The sequence below is a fragment of the Antechinus flavipes genome, chromosome 4, assembly GCF_016432865.1.
Source record: "Antechinus flavipes isolate AdamAnt ecotype Samford, QLD, Australia chromosome 4, AdamAnt_v2, whole genome shotgun sequence".
Classification (NCBI taxonomy): Eukaryota; Metazoa; Chordata; class Mammalia; order Dasyuromorphia; family Dasyuridae; genus Antechinus; species Antechinus flavipes.
In genome coordinates this window covers 467313949-467340157 of record NC_067401.1, presented here as the reverse complement: position 1 = coordinate 467340157, position 26209 = coordinate 467313949, and the positions used below count along the sequence as shown (strand labels likewise).

The 26209-nt window shown below is 37.8% G+C and overlaps 1 protein-coding gene across 1 annotated transcript in view; it reads left to right on the top strand.

Annotated features, from left to right (window-relative positions):
* FGGY (FGGY carbohydrate kinase domain containing) overlaps nt 1–26209 on the top strand; it is a 518439-nt gene that overhangs the window by 215013 nt on the left and 277217 nt on the right. Inside the window, 1 exon segment of the mRNA XM_051999569.1 lies at nt 20373–20488. Coding sequence (XP_051855529.1) covers nt 20373–20488 — 116 coding nt within the window.

Below are 26209 nucleotides of genomic sequence, written 5' to 3'. Positions count from 1 at the left end.
CCAAATCTGTCTAGTTCAGGGGTTCTTGATCTTTTTTATTTGCCATGAACTCATTGGAAATCTGGCCAAGCCTATGGATTTCTTCTCAGGAAAATAATATTTTAATAATAGATTTTTATTTTAGAAAATATATGCAAAAATACTTTTCAACATTCAACCTTGAAAAACCTTGTATTCCACATTTCTCCCTTTCTTCCTCCCATCTTCCTCTCTTAGATAGCATCTAATCCAATATATGTTAAACATGTACAATTCTTCTATACATATTTCTATATTATCGTGCTGCACAAGAAAAATCAGGTCAAAAAGAAAAAAATGGGAAAGAAAAAAAGCAAGCAAATAACAACAAAAAGGTAAAAATGCTATGTTGTGAGCCACACTCAGTTCCCACAGTCCCCTCTCTGGGTGCAGATGGTTCTCCCTCATAAGTCTATCAGAACTGGTTTGAATCATCTTGTTGAAGAAAGCCACGTCCATTAGAATTAATCATCACATAATCTTGTTGTTGCTTGTTGTGGTGATCATTGGAGAACAATGATCTTCTGGTTCTGCTCACTTTACTCAGCATCAGTTCCTGTAAGTCTCTCCAGGCCTTTCTGAAATCATCCTGCTGGTTGTTTCTTACAGAACAATAATAACATCCATATACCAGAACTTATTCAGTCGTTCTCCAGCTGATGGGCATCTAATTCAGTTTCTAGTTCCTGGTCACTACAAAAAAGATATTTAAAACATTGTTGCACATGTGGGTCCTTTTCCCTTTTTTATGATCTCTTTGGGATACAGACTCATTAGAGACACTGATGGATCAAAGGATATACACAATTTGCTAGTCCTTTGGGCATAGAGGAAAGTAATTTTAAATGGATTATGAAGGAAACTAATAATATTGAAATAGTTATCAGAATACAAAATAAAAACAAATATAAGAATTCCAGAGTGTGAATCCTTGGGCCCAGTATAACTTCCGACCTACTATGAGAGAACCACTTTAATATCAGTATCTCGTCACTTGAATACTTTTAGCAATAAAGAGCTCACTACATCATAAATGAGCCCATTATATTTTTAGATAGTTCCAACTGTTAGAAAGGGGGAAAAAATAAGATTACTACATTGTATGCTGGCCTTGAAGTTATTAAAATCAAAATTAAAAGTCTTTCCTTGGACATATGCTGGTTTTGTGTCACTGAGAAAATGATTTAGCCTCTTAGTACCCTATACAACTCTAAGACTAAAATTAAAGCATATATTTTAGCATGTATTGTAATACTTGCCATCTAGGGGAGGGGGTAGGGAGGAAGGAAGGAAAAATTTGGAACAGAAGGTTTTGCAAGAGTGTGCACGCATGCATATATTTTGTAAATAAAAAGCTATAATAATAATAATAAGACTAAGTTAAAGGCCAGTGTGATTTTATATAGGTAAAGGGAGTTTCCATATGACTAAAATCACACCTATGAATGAAAAATGATACTCTTTGGATTGGGCTCAAATCAGCCTCCTTATAACTTCTGATCACTGTTACTCCCTTAACAGAAATTGAGAATAATTTCAACATTTAAAAAATGTCCAATCCTTTCTGCTCTTCAAAATCCTTACTCTATTATCTGAAAACAAAAAAAAAAATCCAGAGAGCAAGAGAACCTTTGAAATTCTTCCCCTCTGATCTCTTTGCCTCTCCCTTCCCAAGCCTAAGATTCAGTCCCTCAGAATATCGCTCTCCCGTTCTAAGCCATAGATGTCTTCTCTCTCCACCTTTTGGTGCTCTCATTAACAAAATTCAAACTCAAGATGATGAGTGAATGACCTCTTCTTCCAGAGCTTCCCCAGAAGGGTCTCCCACCATTAAAACCGGTCCATCCCATCACCCAGCATCCTTGTGGGTAGTGAAACCAGTATCTCCCTCAGTGAAGCGTCTCTCGGCTCTAGACATTCTGCATTCTTTCTCAGTGCCTTAATTCCTTCAAGCTTGATTTATTTCTTGTAAACTGCATTTCAGGCTTACAAAGAGACATAATGCACAGGGGAGAGAGAGCTGAATTTAGGGCATGCAGTTATTTTTTTCCCCTTTGCAGATCCGGTTTATAAATAAGCCAGGAGCACACTCGCGATTAGAAAAACACATGTTATTTCTGAAGAAGGGAAAACAAGAAGTAACATGATAGACTTCTAATGCACTTTGACCTTTCTTCTTGGCTTCCCATTTCCCAAGCCCCCCAAATTCTGAGTGCTGAGCAGAGCCGACTTAAAGCAAAGATGGCCTTCCTAGGCTCGTTAACTTGGCCAGAAGGGAGAATGACATGTGAGCCAGGGGCCTTCTTCTTCATTTTCAATGTTAACCCCTCTTAATGATTTCAAGGAAAAATAAGGTGGTTCCAACTGAAGTCAGGGAGACCTGTCTTTCTGAGTTCAAATCTGGACCTCAGGTTCCTATCAGGAAAATGAGCTGGGGAAAAAAATGAGCTGGCCAAAACTCTGGGATCTCTGCCGGGAAAACCCCCAAATGTGGAAGATGGTCCCCACCAGCTGCAGAGAAGCCATCTGGCCCTAAGAGTCCGAGGACAAAAATATGAAGATGGAGGGATGCTTCTGGACCAACAACTTCAACCTTTGTTTTACAGACAAGAAACTGAAGTCCAAAGAGGAAGAAAGACTCCAGAGGTGTTGAGAGACAAAGGGAAGATTTGAAATGAGGTTCTCAGATTCCAAAGCCAGTGGTCCATAGTTGTTTTATTTTCTTTCTCTTCCCCAAGACCTAGTACAGAGTAGGTAGCTGCTTGTAAATTACTTAATCTATGTCCTCAGTGCTCGTAGGAACTTAATAGATGCTTGTGGATTCATTGATTCGTGTCTTTAGGGCCTGGCACAGAGTAGGAACTTAATAGATGCTTGTGGATTAATTGATTGGTACCCCTCGTTCCTGGCACATTTAGTAAATGCTTGAGGGTTGATGAAGTGTTTTGCATCCTCAGCACCTAACAGAGCGTCTGCGGAGGGTAGGCACTTAATAATTGCTTGTAAATGAATTGATTTGTATCCTCAAGCCCTGGCACAGAGTAGGCGTTTAGCAAATGTTTGAAGACTGTCAAATTGATTTGAATCTTTCATGACCAGAAGAGAAGACTTTTCATAAATGCTTCTGGGTTGATTGATTGCCTTGTACCTCAGGTACCTAGCTTAAGAACCTGGCACATGGAAGGCACTTAATTCATGCTTGTTGATTGATAATGGGCTGATTGATAACCTGGTTGTGGTAGAAAAAAGATCAAGAAGTATATGAAGGATTTTAATTTAGGATTCTAGAATTCATTGATGATGGGATTTTGATCAGAAGAGAACTTAATTCCTGCTGATTCCATCCACCATCTATACCATGAACTCTCTGCAAAATGTCTCATTAAAAATGGTCATCTGGCTACTTCTTACTCTCCTGCAGGGATGAGGAGGTCGCTCACTGCCTAACAAGACAACTGGTTGCAACTAAAAGTAAAGGGAGAGGACATTCAGACCCTAAAGTAGTCAGACTTAGGTTTTTCTTTCAATTCTGCTATTTAAGTGTAAGGTAATAGGAGCATTCTACTTTTATTTATTCTCACATGGTTGTTTTTAACTTGTAGATGCTTATTACATAAATAAAGGAAGAAGAAAAGACTAGCAGGGCCTGGGCTATGATAGTTGTCTCTGAAGGATTCTTATGAGGAGTTTTATTGTTGAATTGTCTGACTCTTTGTGACCCCATTTGGGATTTTCTTAGATACTGAGATACTGAGTAGTTTGACATTTATTTTTATTAGACATTGCACAGATGAGAAAACTGAGGCAAGCAGAGTGTAGTGACTTGCCTCCAGTCACACAGAATTAGACTTGTTCAGTTTGGCCCTGGGTTGAAGGGCAGTTGTAAGAGGCAAATGTAGTCCTGATGTTGGAGAGAAGTTCTGATAAGGAGAACTGCCTTTGAATAAGCTTTCTCAAGAGTCAGTGAGTTCCTGTCCTTGGAAGTCTTGGGATGCTAGATTGTTGGGCATGTGACAGTGGAAACTCCTTTTTAGCATCAATTAAATTATATGGTCCATTGAGGCACATTTAAACTCAAATTCTATGGCTGTTCAACTTTCTTTTTTTTAGAAAATTGAGAACCAGGGAGAGATTTATGGATTTATTGATTGATAAATAAAGTTACTTGCTCAAGGTCCCATAATACCATAATTTCAGTCTTGGAACCAGAAGGGACCCAGTAATTATCTCACTCAACTGATACCTGATCGAGTGGTCCCTTTATAATAACCCTGACAAAAGGCCATTCAGCCTTTGCTTGAAGACTCTTCTCCCTCCCCCCACCCTCCTAGTGAAGGGGAACTTCATGGCTTTCACAGCAGTTCATTCCACTTTGGAACATCTCCAGTCAGATTTAAACTAGATTTAAAGCTTCTTAATGTTTTCTGATGAATCTATTTAAGAAAAAAGTTATTAGGGCAGCTAGGTGGCTCAGTGGATAGAGCACTAGCCCTGAAGTCAAGAGGCCCTGAGTTCAAATCTGATCTCAGACACTTAATACTTCTTGGCTATGTGACTCTAGGCAAGTCACTTAACCCCAATTGCTTCAGAAGAAAAAAAGAACAAGAAATAAACTTATTTAGGTCAGAATGATTGGTCACTCAGATAGTAAGTGACAGAGGCAAGAAGTAGACCTAGGCCTTCCTTATTCCAAAACTGATCTTTCATATCATCAAGAGATGGAATCTAGAACTGAGAGATTTCTAGGTTATATCCCATAAAAGTGTAACGAAAGCCATGCTTATTTAAAACTAACACTGAATCTCTGCCAGGAAAGGCTTCTCGAAAACAACAAAACAAAACAAAACAAAACAAAACCTGGCTGATGGGTTTTGTTTGGCGATCCTTATTGTAATTGTGTAAAGTACGGATCCAAAGGCTCCATTTTGAGTCTGACTCCAGGAAGCTTTGAGCCTGACACATTCTCATCTTGAGCTAAGGGTCTGGATTATTTATCCACAATATCTTTAGATTCTCTTTCAACACTCTTAGTTAATAGTGAGCTAAGGGTCTGGTTTACTTATCCACAATATCCTTAAATTGTCTTTCAACGCTATTAGTTATAGAACAGTTGAAAATCTCCATTTTTAAAAGCCTAGAATGAGAAATCAAATATGTAGACCCCCAAAATCCTAGGAGCTTTAGTGGCCACTGATGGTGGGTGAAGACTTCACTATACTTCAGTTAACCTTACCATGCTTCTTCAGTTTCATCTTTTTCTCAGTATAGCAATATTCCACATCATTCATAGTTTGTTTAGCTATGACTACGGGCAGGGTCTCTCTGTGCCTTTGTAGAAATTAGGATCACATGGATTCTCCTTTGGATCCATGCTCTTGTGACAGCCGGACCCTCTGCTGTATCATTGCCCTTCTGTGTAGTTTCATCTGGCTTCACTCTTATATACGCCTGTCTACAAATTTAAACAAATGGCGATCTGCCGTCATTTTTAATTAAGAAAAACAAATTTCATGTCTATTTTGAAACCAGTAAGTTGGGATCCAAGTCCCAGCACTGACACGTACCTGTCTGTTAGATGGCAAGTCACTTTATCTCAGAGTGCTTCGATTACAGAACAATTGCTGATCTTCATAGATGGAATGATTTTCTGGGAGTTCCCTTTACTGATGAAATCACTCACAGAAGATAAATTTGAAAAGTGTGTGTGTGTAGTCAGTCAAACAAGAATTTTAAAAACACTTTCTATGTGCCAGAAACTGTGTGTAGGGGATACAAAACAAACCCCCAATATAGCCCTGCTCCCACAAGGGATATGTTCAACTGGGGGAGACAATATTCCAATAATTATGTAGATTCATGATATGTACATTGATTTCATTATATATGCATATAAACAATAGAAGATGATTTTGAGGGGAGTCACTATTTGGGAGGAAGAAGAGAGAGAATCAAGAAAGAACTTTTGTAGAATGTGGGGTTTTAGTCGTGAAAGTATCCAAGAAAGTTTAGGGGTTAGGGTGGGAAGGGATTCCACATATGGGACACAACCAGAGAAAAAGCATGGAACTGTGAAATGAACCATCATGTATGAAGAAGAATATGTGGAGTAAATGGTTAAGGCTGGAAGGGAGAAAGAGGCTATATTGTAAAAGGCTTTCTATTTCAATTTATATTTAATTCCAAAAGAACTAGATAGATTCTAAAATTCATTGAATAGGGAGATATATGGTCAGACTTGCACTTTAGGAAAACCACTTTGGTTGCTGAGTGGAGGATGCACCTGAGGAGAGAGGTGAGGCAGGAAGAGGTATCACAAAGCTATTAGAGCCATCCAGATGAAAGGCTGTGAAGTAGTAGGGTGGCGATGAGGAGAACAGAGAATGGGGGATGGAGATGGGATGTGAAGTTAGGGATGATGAGATTGAGAAATAGAATGGATATGTGGGATGAATGGGAATGAAGAGGCAAGGATAAGACTGTGACTCTGGGTGCCTGAGGAGAAAGGAGTACTCTCAATAGCAATATAGAGTATATGATGTTATGGAATATTATTATTCTATGAGAAAAATCAACAAGATGATTTCAAAAAGGTCTGGAGAGACTTACATGAACTGATGCCCATTGAAATGAGCAGAAGCAGGAGATCACTGTACATGGCAACAACATTATAGGATGATCAGTTCTGATGGGCATGGCTTTTTTCAACAGCAAAGTGATTCGGCCAGTTCCAATGGTCTTGTGATGGAAAGATTCATCTGCACCTAGAGAGAGGACTGTGGGGACTGAATGAGAGAGAGGACTGTGGGGACTGAATGTGCATCACAACATACTATTTTCATTATTTTCTTGCTATTGTTTTCTTGCATTTTGTTTTCTAATTTTTTTTCTGTTTTGATTTGATTTTTCTTGTGCAGCATGATAATTGTGGAAATATATATAGGAAAAATGCATATGTTTAACATATATTGAATTACTTGCCATCTAGTGGAAGGGGTGAAAGAAAGGAGAGGGGAAAAATTGAGAACACAAGATTTTGCAAAAATGAATGTTGAAAATTATCTATTCATATATTTTGAAAATAAAAAGCTTAAAAATAGTACTATGGAGATTCCAAAGGGGAGAGTGCTTTTTGAAGGAAAAGGAGAAAGAGGAAGAAGTGACTCCTTTTTTTCTTTTCCTTTTTCCTTTCCTTTCTCTTCTCTTTTCCTTTCTTTTCTTTTATCTTCTTTTCTTCTTTCTTTTCTTTTCTTTCTTCTCTTTTCATTTCTCTCCCTTTCCTTTCTTTTCTCTTCCTTTCTTTCTTTCCTTCCCCCTGTTCATAGAGTATCATATCCTTACCCACTGGTGCTCTATCCAAAGGAATATAAATTTTGAACAATGAAGCCTTGAAAAGTATCTTGGGGTTAAATATCTTATATAAGGATGATGTCTTAAATCCATAGCACTCTGGCTCTCGTTGATTGGTTAAGTATAAGTCCCAGATCAAACACTAATTGGTCATTGTTTGGACTCTAATCGGCTCAGAGAGTGTAAACAGCAATTGTTTCTGTTTTGGCCAGAAATCCTGAGAGTCTTCCTCTCCCAGATTCTTATATTTCTTGTCTAGATAAAAGAAGCCCTTCTTTGCCTCATTTCTTACTTGATGATTGAGTGTGATCTTCATCAAACTGAGACTTGTTAACATTCTGCTTAAAAAGGCCTCCTTCTGCCTCCTACTGCCTCCAGGATATTTCCAGTCATCCTGATCTATGTCCTGTCACTGGACCCAGATAGTTCTGGAGGAGAAAGTGAGAGTGGTAACTTTGCACAGCCTCCTTCGTTTAAATCCAAATCACTTGCATGTCATGGATCACCCTCCTGAGAAGGAAGGATAAACAACAACAATGACAACAACAATAGGGAGGTTCTTAAGTGGTGTTTTTGGGAGGAGGAGGAAGAAAAGAAGGTAGAAGATGAGGACTTCTGTTTCCCATGTTACCCTAGATATGTGATATTTAATTTGAGATGGCTTAGAAGCAATTGATGATGTGAGACAGGACTAAATTTGGATATACACACACGCACACACATATATGCTTATATATATATGTATGTATATAGAAATATATGTGCATGTAAATTTTGTAGTTTTTGGCTGTCTTATTCCTAGGATGGTAGATAGAGCACTAGATGAAACTTCAGAAGCCATCCGGTCAAATCCCTTCATTTCGTAGGGAATTTTGATGATTTCTCCCAATCTCACATCTGTCGTGTCAACTATGGAAAATGAGTTCAAGCTTTGTTGGCTCCATCAAGTTGATTATATCCACCATACCATATTGCTTTTCAGCATCCTTTGCTCTAACTAGAGATAAGAGGAAACCTTTACCCCAACTAATACAATTCCTTGAAGGCAGTTCACTTAAATGAGGATTCATTATTCATCTGTGTATATTAGTCCTGTGGAGACAAATCTAAACACAAAAGGACCTCTGCCCTCAAAGAACTTATATATTTTTTTGTTTGTTTTTCCTTCAATAAATAGTATTTTATTTTTCCAATCACATGTAAAGATAGTTTTCAACATTCATGTTTGGAAGATTTTGAATTCCATTTTTTTTTTTTCTCCCTCTCTCCCTTTCCTTCCCCCTCCTCCCAGATAGCAAGCAATCTGGGGATTGATATTCTAATGGTGGCAAGTCACATGTATACAGGTACCTGATTCCAACACAGACTAAATAAATAGGATGGAGGCTCTGTGGCAAAACATAGATATAGTCAGAAAATCATACACAAAATCATCAGGAAGGAAAGACTTTTTGCAAGAACAGATGTCCATTCTATTTGCCTTCAGACAGAACAATACCTGAACTCTGCTCCCTTGTAGAAGATTCTATTCTAGGAAATGAGAATAATTCAGCAAGGAAGTCTACAGCTCCATCCAACAACATATTCTAATTTTTAAACAATCACGAGGAATCTGATGAGACATCATGCAGAGTCTCTTAGCAGGATACAAAGAAAAAGAGGAAAATGGTAATTGCCCTCAAGGAATTTATATTCTCTTGGGAGATATTGTACATACAATATTGTACAAGATGCACATTAAAGAAGTTACATACGTGTACACACACATGTCTACATATACATGCTCATATACAAGTGTATGTATATATAGATATATAAGTTTATATACATGTATGTGCATTATATATGTATGCATGTATGTATATATATAAATATATATGTGCAGTATATACAGAATGAGGAATTTGAGATTCTCTCTATAGTCAACATTTTCCACACTCATGAATGTATATGTTTATGCATACATATATACATATAATACATATATACAATATATGTATATGAATAAATAGAAGTATAGATCAGCACAATAGAGATAGCTCTGGATCTGGAATCATGAAGTCCTGAGTTCAAATCCAGCCTTAGACACTTACTAACTGTATGCTCCTAGGCAAGTCACTTAACTTTGTTTGCCTCAGTTTCCTCATCTACAAAATGAGCTGGAGAGAGAAATGGTAAATGACTCCAGATCTTTGCCATAAAAACTCTGAATGGAGTCATAGAAAGTAAGAAACAAGTGGAAAATGAGTAAACAATCACAACAGCTAAAGTATTTCCCTATTAATTGCTTAATTAGTTAAGGGGAATTATTAATTCCCCTTAATAAATCAGGGGAATTTTGGCTGCGGGCTTAAGAAAGACTTCAAGTACAAGATGGCAGATGAACTGGTGTGAGAGGAGGGAGTCTCAGAGACAAAAGTGTATGGGGAGAATGTAAGATGCAGTAGTAGTCACTGGGAAGGCCCATAGGAAATGCTTAATGCAAGCTTGCTGAATTTAAATGGATTATTGATCTTGTTATCCCACACTACATGATCTTGTTCTTTTCTTCCCTGTTCCCCCTCCTCCCCCCACCCTGAGGCAATTGGGGTTAAGTGACTTGCCCAGGGTCACACAGCCAGGAAGTGTTAAGTATCTGAGACCATATTTGAACTCCCATCCTCCTGACTTCAGAACTGGTGTTCTATCTACTGTGCTACCTAGCTGCCCCATTCTCTGTATATATATATATATATTTAATGCATCTTTCCCTCAATGGAACCCCCAAAGACAAAAAAAAAATCTTATTTAATGCATCTTTCCCTCAATGGAACCCCCAAAGACAAAAAAAAATCTTTTCAAGGATCATAGTGTCATGGACTTAAATCTCAAACAGACTTTAGAATTCATCTACTCTTATATCTTCATTTTAGGGATATGGATAGGTAGGCTCATAAAAAAAAAAAAAAATCAGGTTCCATAGGAATATCTTGGATTTCAGCCCAACCGATCGGTCTCTACTAGAGGGACCTTCACCCTGTCTTACTGGGAACTACCATGCCATTTCCTGGCCATTTGACATCCAGAATAAGAGTGGGAATTTATATCAAATACTTCTGTTATGGATCTAATATTCAACATTTATAAAAACTAACAGGATTTCATTCACCAAAAGAGTGGCTACAGGATATCAAATCAGTGGTTAAAATGTAAACTATTACCAGCCATGATGGAATGCTTCAAAACATTAATAATTAGAGAAATGCAAATTGAAACCACTCTGTGATTTCACTTCCTACGCAGCATATTGCCAAAGAAAGATGACAAAATATGGGAATACTTAATTGTGTGAGGGTTAGAGAAATACAGGCGCAATGATCAATTGTTGGTGGAGTTGTAAATTGCAACATAATTGGAAAATTCTGAAATTTGGAATTATGCAAAAAATAGAACAAAAATATCTATCCACTTTGATCCAAAGATTCAACTGTTAGGAAAAATGTCCCTAGAAGGTCAACCACTAAAACAAAGCTTTTATAGACACAAAATATTGATAGCCAGAAATTTTTCAGTAAAAAAAAAAAAAAAAAAAAAGAACTTGGAACAAAGTCGATGCTCATTGGCTGAACAAATTGTGGTACGTAAGTATAATAGAATATGAATGGGATATAAGACAAGATGAACATGACGGATGCAGAGAATCACAGAAAGACTTGTGTGATCTGATGCAACAGAAAAGAAAAATGAGGAAAATGATATAGATAATAACTACAATAAAACAAATGGAGAAAGCAATAACAAAAATTGATAGTCAAAAACAATTGATAATAGATGCTACAAATTAGCCTCAAGGAAGAAACATGAGAAGACACATTGCCCCAGTTCTTTTGCCAAAGGATGGGGCCAATTAATGCATGTGAGGTACTTTATATGACATCAGAATTTGTCTACATGATTAGTTTTTCTAAACATTTTTCTTTTTTTTCTTTTTTCTTTTTTCTTTCATTTTTACTATTTGTTGTTATTCAGTCATTTTCCCAGTAGTGTCATGTTGGAATCCTTACAAACTGCTAACTAATTAGAGTTGATCTAATCTTACAAGAAGATGTTTTGGGCAGAACCTGAAACAAGGTACTAAGTAGAACTAATTAGTACAATGCTTGTGTTTGCACCTTTACTCATTGGAGTTCACAAGTATGCCAGCTTCACAAAGTAAACTTTGTGAGTTCACACCTCCCTTGAAGCTCTTTGGGCCAGAGAGCACTATGGGAGAAAACCCATTATCCCTCTCTCTCGTATCCCACAATTCATCCCTCCTGTATAAAAGAAACAGACAGAGGCTCTCAGTCAGATTTCAGCTGAATTACGCCAGAAGCCCTCTCTCCGAGGCAAGGCAAGAGAGAATATATTCCACTTGGCTGGCTGGTCGCAGAAGAGAGTTCAGCTGCATTGGAGAGGAGTACTCTGGTGCAGACACAGAGCACTTTGAGAGATTTCACCGGAATGACATGAAGAGTGGTGCTGGCTCTGGAGGCTGAAGAAAGCAGAGGCAGAAGCAAAGGACAAAGCGGCAAGAGCTCTTGGAACCAAGCAGAGAGATAGGCCTCTAAGCTAACCGGGCTATATTGGAGATAATAAAAGATCTGAACTTTTATCACCTGGCTGTGTTTAAAGAACAAGAACAAGAACAGTGTCAGATTTGTTTTGACCCCTTTTCGAATTTTCTTGGCAAAGATACTGCTGTGGTTCACCATTTCCTTTCTAACTCATTTTACAGATGAGGAAATTGATGCAAAGAGGATTAAGTGACTTGGATTGGGTCACACAACTAGTAATTGTTTGAGGCTGGATTTGACTTCTTGACTTCAGATCTAATCCACCGCTCCACCTAGCCACCCCATAAACCTAGCACATAGTAAACATTAAATAAAAATTCTTTCTTTCTATCATAGATGTATCTATGATTAGAAGGGACTTCAGTAATCCCTGAATCTGGCCCCCTGGATTTTACAGGTGAAAAAATGGAGTAAGGTTAAGTAACTTGGCCAAAGTCACACTGATAGTAAGTATCAGAGGCATAATTTCAAAATGTATCATGACCCCAGAGGCAACATTCTTTCCATTATGGCTTGTTATCTTCCAAAGGACTTTGCACTCTCAATTTTCCAAGCTGAGAAACCATTTTCCCTAGAGGAGAGATTTTAATCTGGGGTCTGTGCATCAATTCAGAGGGTCAGCAGACTTGGATGGAAAAAAAAAAAAAACCTTTAGTTTCACTAAGTTCTAATGTAAATTTAACATTTCCCTCCATGTAAAAAAAATCGTTACTCTGAGAAGGGGTTTACACTTCCCTCACCTGAAATGGCTATGTCTCTCTACCTAGCTATTTCTCTGTCTCTTTCTCTTCCTCTATCTCTTTCTTGTTCTTTCTCTATCTCTTTCTCTCTCTCTTTCTCTTTTTGTCTCTCTTTTCCTCTGTGTCTCTTTTTCTCTCTGTGTCTCTCTCACACACATATAACAATCATTAAATTGAAATAATTCAAATTCATTTTGTTTCATGATGCAGTAGAAGTCTCAAATTTCTTTGCAGTTTTTTAAGGAAGTTTTCTGTTTTTTTTTTTTTTCATTATCCTCACTTTAAAGAAGAGTTGAGATAAAATGATAATATTATTCAATATTTTAATTCTTTATCCATTTAACTGAATTCAATGTAATGACTATTTATTAAGTATAAATAATTTCCCAAGCATTTGAGATAAAGAAGTACAATAATAAAATAGAAAAGATACTCAGCTTCTGCCTTCCTGAAGCTTACATTTTCTACTTCTGAGTATTATGATCATTGAGTACTTTGATTTCAGCCTCCAAAGTGATAGAAACATGACATAAAGATTTTACACCAAAGCTCTAGGCGATGGGCAAGCGGTGGTAGAGTCAGCGGGCCCCTCGAGTTTGGTGGATTGTTCCCATTTAAAAGTGACTTCTTGGCAGCGTCTTTGGCTTTCGGAGTGCCTTTGAACATCCTCCTTGCATGCTTTTAATCAGAAGACTGCTTCTCTGCTCAGCAGCAATTTTCTGTCACTTTTCAACTCTTCCCATTTTTCTTCTATTAAGAAAATGAGATACCAGACACAACAAGAGCAGGTGTCAACATCACTTGCCATTATCCTAACACCTTCCTCTTCACCAGCCCGTCTCGCAGAAGGGCTTGGCAGCGCTTTGTCAAGCTCGTTTCATCGAGCTCACACCCCGACCCACAGTGGATAATACTGGCCCCATTTCCAGAGGGAGGGAAAAACACCGCCATGAATATTACCTTATAGATAATTGTATTTGCCAAAGATGGAAGAAGAAATTAGGAATCATTCTATACTGGTTTTTATTCTCAACACTGCGGAGCTGGATGGAAACGACATCCTTTCCCCCTAGATTGTATGCTAGAAAAGGAGGGTTGTCAAGAATACATTCTAATTTTAGAAAAGGGACATAGTCCACGAATTAAATTCTATAAAAGAAGTGAACCCAGAAAAGTGGGAAATGCTTAAAGAAGAAATTCTGGAGAGCCAAAGAGTATTTGTTGCAGTGGGTTACAAAAGGGGAGATATCTAAAGAGATTGATGTGGATACACAATAACAAACCCCAACTAACTTTTTTTTTTTTAATTAGACCTTCTCTCCATCATCTATTAGCATGGTCCACCATGAGAAAAGGCTCACACTTCTTTTTCTGCTCTTTAAAACCAATATAACGAAAACAAAACAGAACAAAATAAAGGACTCCCATTTTTTTAAAAAAGTCATTTTTAACTGTCACTCAGTGCTAAACCTGTTGCAAGATTTGGTCTTTCTGATACTTTTTTCCAGCACTATCCTACTCTCCTACAGTCATCCTCTGCCAGGCTGTCAGTTTTCTGTACACTTGTTTAAACAACAACAATAAACAAACACAAACTAAGTTGGTTAAAGAGTTCCCTCTGCAGTCAGATAGATTTTTTTTTTCCTCTCCTCACATGAGAGGCAACATGCTACTTTGGAGAGGAGCCAAAGGATTGAGCCTCTTATAAATTGTGTGATTTTAGACAAATCCAGAAGTCCATATAATGTATTATAGGTGGAAGGAACCATAGAAAACATAGTCTCACCTCTTCAATTAAGAAAATTGAAGCCCTGAAGGATGATAGGCTTTTCCCTAAGTCATTCAGGTTCCTTTTTTTTCATTTCGAGCCTCAGTTCCCTCATTTGTAAAATAGTGCTATACTTCATAGATATAGAAGTTCCCTTCTAACTCCAGATGCTGGGATGCTATAATGGAATGGATTAAAGAGGTCTTCTAGTTCAAATTCTTCCATTTGCAAAAGAGGAAACTTAAATCAGGGAGGTTGTAACTTGTCCATAGATCAGAGTAGGAATCATGTTGTCAACCTTTAAATCTAGCTAAAGATTTAAATACTATGTGCTACTTTCTCCATCTTCTCTTTATTATTATTTTTAACATCAATGACAATAGTTAAGGTGCATTCATACATTTTGTTTGCTTCTCAAGACAATCTTGTTAAATGAATAGTGCAGGGGTTAGAGTAACAAATCAGATCGGGATATAATACAGAAGACTCTATATTTGAAGGTCTGGGATCTGAACCAGCCTTCATGAGGGCTCTGGGAGCTTAGGCAAGACACTCAGCCTCTGGGGCTTCTTTTTTGTCATCTGGAGAATGAAGGAATTGGACTAGCTGGATTTTAGGGGTCCTGCCAGCTTCAAAACTGTTATTCTGTAATGTACAAAATGAGAATGGTTTAGGAAGTTCTAAGGTCCCTTTAACTATGGAACATCTAGCCTGGAATAAGGAACAAGAGAGTTAAATGTGCCCAGCTAGTAAGGGTGATCTTAGGCAGGCCACTTAACCTGTTGAGCTCACTTTCCCTATCTGTAAAATGGGATCACATAACAGTTATCTCACAGGTCATAGTAAGGATCAAATGAAATAATAATTGTAAAGTGCTTAGCACAGTGCTTGCTATATCATAAATGCTATATAATGTTAGCTATATATTCCTAGACTTAATGAGTCTCTGAACCTCAGTTTCCTCAGCTGTAAAAAGAGAATAAAACTCCCCAGGAACTCCTTTAAAAGGAGGTTTTTTAAAAGGCAAGCAAGTTCTGTGCACACTATAAAGTGTTGGCTCTTTCTGAGTCCCTTGGCGTCCCTCAGGCTAGATCCCAGTGCAAACTATTACCTCCAGGCTTCCATTACATGACATTCTCTCTCCAGCTTAGAAAAAGAATTTTGGAGCGCCTGCTGGAAGAGGGGAGCGGACCCCCCATTCCTAATCTGCATTTGCTTTCCAGGCCTTTCGTGCCAGTGCCACACTGTCCCAGTCCCATTGGACCATTTTATCAGCCACACACTCCCCAAAATGGCAACTTAATATGGCCCTGTGCTATCTCATAGCTTACATTAGTTCAGCCTGTCAGAGGCCTGTCAGCAAGTCCTGAGGAAGCCCAGAACCAATACCAGGAAAACTGAACTTTGACAGACACTCCCCAGGACCGATGCTGCTGGACATGAAGCAGTTTCAGCCAAACAGACCCATCAAGGATCCCTCTTGTTTCTTGGTTTATCCAGTTAAAAGTCGGCCCTCCCCGCGGGTTGGAGCTTGGGTTCCTTAAGTCAACTTGCCATAAAACTTGGAAAAACACCCCATTCTAGGCCTGTTGGACTGGAATCTTTGGCCAAGCCTATCTCTGTGATTCATTCCTCTCTCCCTTTCTCCCCTGTCCAAATGCGCTAGTTCTACACTGGCTGGTTCACTTGAGACTATCCAGGTTCTGCCCTCATTAGAAAGAGAACAAAAGGTTTCCCTGGAAAGTGTGGGGCTTGAAATGTAAATACTGTGGATGGCATATAAATAATACAGTCACACAATCATGGCTTTTTTACAAAAAACAAAACAACCCTCTTTGGAGAAATAGCTGATAGAGCCCGGGTTCCTGCGTTCTTGCAAACTGGAGGCTGTGTAGGTGTGTTTTCCTTTAAGCCTAAACAGGCGAGTCCAAAGTTCTTTTTGTTCCTGGCCAAACAGCTTTAAGGGTTCAATTATATGGTCAGGATTTTTACCACTGTATTCCCTTTATGTGTGCCCTAATAGCTCCGAAATTCAATCTGGTACAGTGTTTGAACGGGTGGGGCTCCAAGAAAGAAAGATGGTGTTGTGCTCTTATCAAAGATGGAGATTCGACCGAAGATCATAGAAAATCAGACACTGAAGAGTCCTTGGAGATCATCCAGTTACTAGCTTCGTTTTACAAATGTGGAAACTTGGGCAAGAAAAAGGGAGAGATGACATTTTCTGAATTATCCAGTTTGTCCTGGTCTGAGGAATAGCATATGACTCAGAAAGAATGATAACAGTTCATGCTGAAATAGCTGCTGCTTTGGAGTTCACCTTCCCTTTATTGAGGATCTTCCTTTTTTTTTTTTTTTTTCCTGTATTTATCTTTTTTTTTTATACGTAGTCATTTGGAAATTGTCTTCCCCATTAAACTATGGGCTTGTTGAGAACTGGGACTTTCCCCCTTCTTGCTTTATCTGTACCTGCCTACTGCAGTGCCCGGTTAGCATTGAATAAATGTTATTGAAGTTGAATAGAGCAGGAGAAGAAATGTTAGTACCAAGAAGAGTGATCGCAATCTGATTTTCTATACAGAAAGGAAGAATTCATTCCTGGCTAGTTCAAGCATTGGGAGTTGAATCATGAGCCATCTTAAACTTGAGGGTTCAGAAATCATATTAATCTCCACTCCTATATCAAGTCCTTCCCTCAGCAGTCTTACTGTAGAGATACTATCGAGGCTAGAATCAGGACAAAATGAGTTCAAATTCTGCCTCAGGTGCTTGCTGGATAGGTCACAGTGTCTCAGTCATATCTGCTTCACGATGACCCTATTTGGGTGTTTTGTTTTGTTTTGTTTTTTGGCAAAGATATTGTTTATTTCCTTCTCCAGCTCATATTACAGATAAAAAAGCTGAATCTAAGTGACTTGTCTAAGGTCACACAATTAGTAAATAGTTGAGGTTAGATTTGAACCAAAGTCGTCCTGACATCAGAGCCAGTGTTCTATCTAGTACCCCATCTAGCTGTCCCATTTGAGGTGTTTTTTTGCAAAGATACTAGAGTATATCTCCTCCAGACCATTTCCTAGATAAGGAAACTGAGGCAAAGAGTTAAATGACTTGACCAGGGTCACATAAACAGGCTAAATTTGAACTCAGAAAGAGTACCTTCCTGACTTCAGATCCAACACATTATCCACATTGCTACTTCCCTGCCCCAAGTGTTCTCAGACTTAGTTTTGTAATGTAATATGGGATAAAAATAATAGTATCTATGATCTAGGGTTATTCATAGAATCAAATAAGATGATCTATGTGAACCATCTTGTGAGCCTTAATATGTCCTATAAATACTAGCTATTATTAATATTGTTACTTATGATCTGTGGGGTGGATTTAATAAAAAAAACAATTCTTTGAAGAGAATAATGATATCGTATATTTTCTGGTTGAAGCTGTAACACAATCCATTTCAGAAATAGATGGTGGAGGATTAAAGATACCAGTGTGAATTTAATATATGCTATAGGGAAAAAAGGAAAGAAATCGTTTCCATCTTTATATAGTAAAACATTCTGAATAGAATACATGTAGAGGAACCATTTTATGGAATAGCGAAGGAAAAAAAAAATAACTTTAAATTTAAAACCCTGGCTTGCAGTCCCAGATGCCAGACTCCCATTGACTAGTCAATGGGAAATCCCCATATTGATGGATCCTGGGTCCCAGCTAGAAAAGGAAGAAAAATGAATATTCTTAGTGTTTCCTGACCAAGCAGTGGTGGGCTATTAAAAGCTTACCTCTGTTTAAAGGTAATGAAAGGTCTTAGGTCCAAGAGTGAAAGCAAAGGGTTCTCCATGGATGACAGTCACATCATCTCCACGGCTGTCTGAGATCCTTGTGGCAAAAAAGATGAACTGAAGACTGGGTGCAGTCTTCACATATGTTTCCTTCCAAACTGCCTTATGATGCAAAGAGGCAAAGAGCCAGGATTTTGATGACTTAGGGAGTCCTGGAATGGGAAACTCTTCTGTCGGAGGGCAGCAGGTTCTCTGAAGCAAAGTCCTCAAGGATTATGGCCCAGGCCAGTGGCTTGCTGATGGGGTCAATCCTCACAGAATGTGTTAGAGCTTGGACTTTATCCCTGGTCTTCGTAGCTCTGAGACTAGCTTTTTGGTCGTTTGGAGATAGATTTACACATATTGCCTTCCTTTATAAAATATTAGCTCCTTGGGAAAGGGATCTACATGTGCAGAAATATTCATGGCAACCCTTTTTGTAATGGCAAGAAACTGGAAACTGAGTGGCTCCCCATCAGTTGGGGAATGGCTGAATAAGTTCTGGTATAGGAGTGTTATGGAAGATTATTGTTGTTTAAGAAATGATCAGCAGGATGATTTCAGAGAGGCTGGAGAGACTTACATGAACTGATGCTGAGTGAAATGAGCAGGACCAGAAGATCATTGTATACAGCAACAACAAGACTAGACAATGATCAATTCTGACTGACGTGACTCTCTTCAACAATGAGATGATTAAGGCCAGTTCCAAAGATCTTGTGATGAAGAGAGCCATCTGTACCCAGAGAGAAGGGACTGAATGTCAATCACAACATAGCATTTTCACTCTTTTTGTTGTTTGCTTAAATTTTGTTTTCTTTCTCATTTTTTTTTCCTTTTTGATCTGATTTTCCTTGTGTAGCCAGATTATTGTATAAATATGTCTACATGTATTGGATTTAACATATATTTTAGATGTTTATTATTATTATTATTTTATTAATAGCTTTTTATTTACAAGTTATATGCATGGGTAATTTTACAGCATTGACAATTGCCAAATCTTTCGTTGTAATTTTTCCCCTCCTTCCCCCCAAACCCCTCTCCTAGATGGCAGGATGTATTTTTAGATGTTTAAAATATATTAGATTACTTGCCATCTAGGGAAGTGGGCAGGGAAGAGGGGAAAATTTGGAAAATTCTCTCTATATATGTTTTGAAAAAAAAACTTTAATAAAAAACCTAAGTTCCTTATGGGCAGAGGTTGTTTTATTTTTGTATTTGTATGTCCTTGAATTGTGCTCAGTGAACCTATAATGAATAAATGCCTTTTGATCAACTGATTTCCTACAAATGCAACAATGCAATGAGGTAGAAAGGGAAAGATTTCTAATCCTGTTTTACTACTGGGTAAGCTGAGAGTCAATGTAGTTATGTGTCATGATTAATATGTATATAAGAATTAGACCTGAAATCCATGTCTTTTGACCTAAAATCTGGTTTTATTGGGATGATGGCATTATAATAGTGGAAAAAACATTGAATGGTTTTGAATTGAATCCTGACACTAACATAGTTGTTTTAGACAAATCATTCAACTTCTTTGGTTCTCAATTTCCTGCAAATAAGGAATCTAGGCTAAATGACCCCCAAAGTCCCTTCTAATTTAAGAGAATTAAGAATTCCATGATCCCCTACACCATGATGGTTTTGTTCCTTTCATGTTATTCTCAACTATGAGTGAACACTTGAACTAATGAGGGAAATGTCTGAGCAGCTCCATGCCAAACAATATAAGATGGGAGATTTGGGAGAATAAAAATCTGCTGATACCCTTCAGTTCATGACACATGTAAGATTGACTACAGATTCTATTGACACAAGGTCAACCTTCATGGGCTCAGACAGGAATAGTGACTTTTCTAAGGTCATAAAGGGACTAAAAATAGGCCAGGACCCTGGGTCTTCTTTCTCCTGCTGTGGTATCCTTTCTATTGCCTTATTTGGGGCACTTTGGGCAGTTGGAATTTGTCTGTCATGTGTCCAAGGGTTAGACGACACCTTAGATCATTCTTGGCTTTGAGAAGCCCAAGAAAAACTTGTCAATATCCATAATTCTAATTTGTTATCTCCTTAGATCTCTTTGTTCTTTGGTATGCAAATGGACCTATTCTGCAGACAGTGGATGGGACGACAGTTTTTGGAAGATGATCAATCTGGAAGATTTTGTGGCTGATAATTACTGCAAAATAGGTAAAAAAAAAAAAAAGGGAAGAAAGAAATGGAACATATACAATGTTCATATACATATGCAATGCAAAAATTATATATAACAAAATATAAATAGAAATACATATTTCTATTTATATATATTTATATAAATATAAAAATAAAATATAACACATATACATGTACTTGGATGAAATTTTTATATGTTTAAGTATATGGCTTTTATGATCTAGTCTGGACCTTTAATTCCATTGATGTTAGGAATTCTTAGGAGAGCACAATGGAAATAAGGTAACAAATGTGGAGTAGAAAGTTTTCTGCAAAGTTGAGAACTCTAGGTGGGGTGACCTCCTTGTAGAGAATTTATGGGATGGGAATGAGAATGGCACTGACTAGAAGGAGTTGGGTGGTTCAAAATCTTAAGGGATGGGGTGTGCAGTCACTACGATGAGTACAATTGACAGCTGATATTGGTGGAGGGAATTTTGGTCAGGAAAATTTTCCATAGTTAAGATAAAATCATAAGTCTGGACCAAAAAATTCAACAGCACAACAAGAACAAAAATAGATGGATATATACATATACTATTAAAATACAGAAATTGAGGGGCAGCTAGATGGTGCAGTGGATAGAGAGCTTGCCCAAAAGTCAGGAGGACCTGAGTTCAAATTCAGCCTCAAATGCTTAATTCTTCCTAGCTGTGTGATCCTGGGCAAGTCATTTTACCCCAATTGCCTTAGCAAAAATATATATACATATACATATACATATATATAGACACACATACACACACATACACACACACAAACACACACACACACACACACACACATATATATAGGAGAGGAAGAGGGAGAGAGGGAAAGATAGATATCAAGGCAAGAAAAACGTAATTCTTTGAATAAAAAAAATCATTTCTTTGCATGAGCTGAATTCAAATTATATGCAAGCTCTCAGATTTGGAAGGGACCCCAAGGGCTGTCCTGTCCAAATTGCATCTGAAAAGGTAAAACACTAGTTCTGGCACCAAACAATCAGGATTCAAATTCTACCTGTGAATTCTTACTACTTTGTATCCTCAGACTGGTTCCTTAATCTCTTGTGGTCCAGTTTCCTGAAGTGTCAAATGAGAGGCTGAACTAGATTATCACTGGGGCCGCTTATCCCCAGAGGCTTCTCCAAAAATCAATGAATATTATTTCTAGGTCTTATGACCCATGACAATCAGCTCTCATGCTGTATTCATGCTATGTTGATGTAAGGGATTCCTGGTATAGCTATAAGGTAATTCAAGTGGCATTCAGTCCCTTTACTAAGGTTAAGCTTTTATAATTGGCTCAACTAAGAACCGACTTCCAGTCAAGTCAACCAGCAATTATTAAGCACCTATTGGTTGCCAGATATATCAAAGAGCCAAGGGACAGTCTGATGCGATGGAAAAAGTCCTGACTTGAGATTCTGAGGACTTTCATCTTGGCTCTGCCATTAAGTAATGATTAGATAGAGATAATGAGCAGAGCAGACTCTGTAAATGAGAGGACCAGAGTATCTGACCTCTGAGACAGGTGGGGGATGACGTTATTGGAGATGGAATCTGGGCCTCAGATGCTTATTGACTATTTGGGGTACCTGGGTGCTGTCCCTCAGCTCATCTTCTATAAGGAAGGAATATTCTACCACACTTGGACTTCAGTTGTCTGGCGGTTAGGCTTCCTGTCTCAATCTTCTCTCTCACCCCCTCCTTCACTCAATTGCCAACATGATCTTCCTGAAGCCCCCAACTCAATAAACTCCAGTGTCTTCTTATTATTTCTATGATCACAATAAAGCTCCTTTGTCTTTTAAGCTTTGGACAACCTGGTCTCTTCCTACTTTCCAAGTTGACTCTCCCCAGGTCCCTTGAGGGCCACTGACCTTGACCTCCATGCATCCCTGATCCAGGGCGCTTCTTTGCCAGCTTCAACGTTTCTCGTTCTGTCTTGTGCCTGGTCTGCTGTCCCACCCCATCTTCCTTCCTTTCCAGACTCGGTTCTGCAAGAAATCCTTCCTCATCCTCCTCTCTCACTTCCCCTTCCTGCCGCCTTCTCCTCTGAGATTACCTTGCCAACCTTAATGCCATAGAAAACGACAGATTATTTATTAGCTGGTGCTACAGAGCTCAATATCCATAACCCAGCCAGCTCACCTTCCTTAAATTATCACTGTGCTCTGGGTACTGTCCTGGGGGAGAGCTACGGAGAAAGGCAAAGAGAATCCCTTCCTTCAAGGAACAAACCATCTAGGGAAGTCTTTGTCTCCAGCTGGCTGCTGCCAGGAAACAGGAGAACTGAGTTTGAGATTTCGATTTGAGGTCAAACTTCACTTTATTCTCCTCACATTGACTGTGATTACTGATGGCAAGTACTGATAATTGCTTCCGTACAGTACTATATGTGTAAACAAAAATCCTCAAGATTTAACCATTTTCAATCACTGGCTAAATTCACATAGATGTCCCCTATTGAGGGCCTTCAATTCCACTTTGGGATCTAAGCTTTCCAGAGGCTCGAAGACAAAGCCAGTAGCAGGTGCCTTTTATCAGCCCTTACGTTGCTCTGTTCTAGAAGAACGTCTGTCATTTTATTTTACCAATTTATCATTTACTCTGCTATCCATCAGTCTTTTTCTCTTTGTGTTGAGCAGATGTTGATCTTTCTCTTGCTGCCTTGGATTGGTAGTCCTGTCAGGGGCATTTTCTAAATCAGCTACTGCCCATTTTATTATTCCAAAAATGTATGTTATTATTTTTACCCAATTATGTTTTTCCTGACCTGGGAGTTCCCTGTATCCATGGAAACATAATTCTAATTGCTGTCTCCATCCCTATTATTATCACGACTGTTAACCCCGTGGCTGATGGAGGCTAGAATAATGGCATTTGTCTAGTTTTGTTAGCATGGTTGGGGACTTGTACCCGTCTTAATTCTGGTACTTGAAAAATACATACATGTTTGAAATATATATATATACACGTATACAAATACATATAAGTGTGCATACATATGTCTTGAGAAAACACATCCATATCTCAAGAAATATATATTGCTTAAGAATATATTATATTATATTATATATGTATACACGCACATATATCTGTATGTATGTATATTGCTTCATATAGAATCTCTAGACAGCTTTTTCTCACTTAAGGCTCAAGCTTAATTAGTATATTAGCCTCGCTAATAGAGCCATACCTACAGGAAGCAGTCATTAAAAGTCCATAACGTTAATCTACCAGAAAATTTCCAGGGTAACTTTATTAGATTTTTTTCTGTTAACTTAATGGACTTTTAATGGATGTCCTAAGGAGACACATCATTAACCAGAATATTGCCGTGTGAGAATTAAAATCTGTTCCTTTATCCAAATTAATGGTATGAGATTTCCTTACGTTCTTGGCCATGGTATTCTCAACCTGTTCTTTCTTTTGGATGTAACACAGAAGACACTTAAGCGATATAGGTTATCAGGTAGAGATTTTAGGAAAATCTCCTGATGGATCCATTCAGAAATGGTTAAATGTACCTTGGAGTGATTAGGGAAAAAAAATTGCTCTCAGAAGCCTGCCCATGAAGTGTTAAACATTTCCAATGGAATCAGTGCCCATTGAGGTGGAGATATAAAGGCGCAAAACCTTTTAGCGGATTTGAGCATTCGGTGTTGTAGATTTCAGCGTTAATACAATTACCATAATTCCTTCCATATGCAGCTTTTAGCAATTCCTTTACCAAGCACTGAGAGCTCATGCAGTAAATAAATGCTTTACCAGAAAACTGAACACTTCAGCAACTGATGGCCTCATGGAGGAATATTTTTGAAATAAATTATTTACGAAGTGTAAGTTAAAGATCAAATGCAATATTTATACGGTGCATTTCAAGGACGGGGCAAAGCAATTTACAGTGTTAAGTAAAGAAACACGCGTGTTGCTAGCAATATAATATCGCTGTTCAAAGTCATCTTTTGTAAAGAAAGCATTTTGGGTGGGTCAGTGTGGAAAACCTCATCCAGAATTGAGCGATAAGTTTCATGAAGCTCAAGAACTTAATGGAATCTCTTTTATAATTAAAACTTTATTAGAACAATTTAATGTGTCACAGTCCAATGGAAAGCTCAAAACAAGTATCATATGACAAAATCAATCTGCATTTCAATAATCTGATCTTTGTCAATAAATGTTGGTATTCCATTCTGTAGCCGTGTAATTTGGACTTCATATTATCTCCAATATCATAAAAATAAGCCAAACCAAGAATAATAGAATAATAATAATTATTTATATTATTATTAATAGATTCTATTATTCTATTATTAATAGAATTAATTAGTCAATAGAAGAAGAGCAAAACAGATAGAAAAATCCTTATAGGAGTAGGGTCTCTATCACTCTTTACTTTTTTACAATTTTACAAATACCTTTATACACACACAAATATAGATATATACATATCCATGCCACACACACACACACACACACACACACACACACACACACATTTGCAGATGTTTCAGAGAACATAAAATATCTTTTTCAAAGTTATATACAACCCTTGAAAGATAATAGGACAGGATTCAAGAGAATTGGGTTCTAGTCCCATATCTTCCAATAATTAGCTATGTGACTTCTGTGACCTCCCTTTCTTCATTATCTTATAATTTTTTTCTACCACCATTTATGAAATGTGGAGGTTGGATTGTATATTCATAAAACTCCATTTTAGCTTCAAAATGCTTTTATCACTTACATTTTCATAATGCTTATTAAAGGATATGAAATGTTCTCTGTATGTTATAAAAGAAGGTTTTTATTGGCTCTAAATCTAAGATTGGGAGAAGCCTCAGAGGCCACTTAGTTCAATCCCCTTATTTTATAAATGGGGAAATTGATTTGTGTCAGCATCTAATCACTTTCTTTATTCTTGATATCAGTCATCCAAGATCTCTGGGCTTTATTGTCATTTTCTAGATAGGGGACCCTCCTTTTGTCAGTTGGATGATTACCAATGGGGTTCCTGGTTTCCCTGACTTCCCTAAAGAGTCAACTCAAAGCTTTCCTTCTCTAGGAGACCTTTTCATCTTCCTCTCAGAAATTACCTTCCATCTACTTTGCACATATCTTGTATTTAATTTTGTTTACGTTATTTCTTTGTGAGGGCAGAAACTGTTTTTGCTTCTTTTATTGTAGGGCCTGGAATATAGTAAGCACTTAAAAAAAGCTCATTTTCTAGCAATGATTGACACTGCTGTGGGAGTAAAGAGTTTTCACAGAAGAATCCAAAGAGCCAGTTGGTCCTGAAGGGTAGAGGTCATTATATTTGGCCCAATTAAGAGGTGACCTGACTTACTTGATCCAGAGGAAGAAGCAGGGTCAAAGGTATAATGCTAAAGAAACTGAGACAAAATAGAGGTTAGAGGGTTATAATAATTTAATTTATTGGACAGTAAATCAATTGACTGGATCGGACTCTCGTCTCCAAGTATCCAGTGTCGAATGTGGGGTATAGAGGTTTTAATAGGGTGACAAACAATGTCATATGGGGAGTGGATGGGGATGACATAATGGAGAAGCACTGGAGATAGAAAGGTTATCTGATGTAATAATGGGGAAAAGTATCTGATATTCTAATAGATTGGGATGGGGAGCAGGATCTGATATTCTAAAATATAAGATCTTTTATCTTTATCAATTATTCTGATGATCAAAA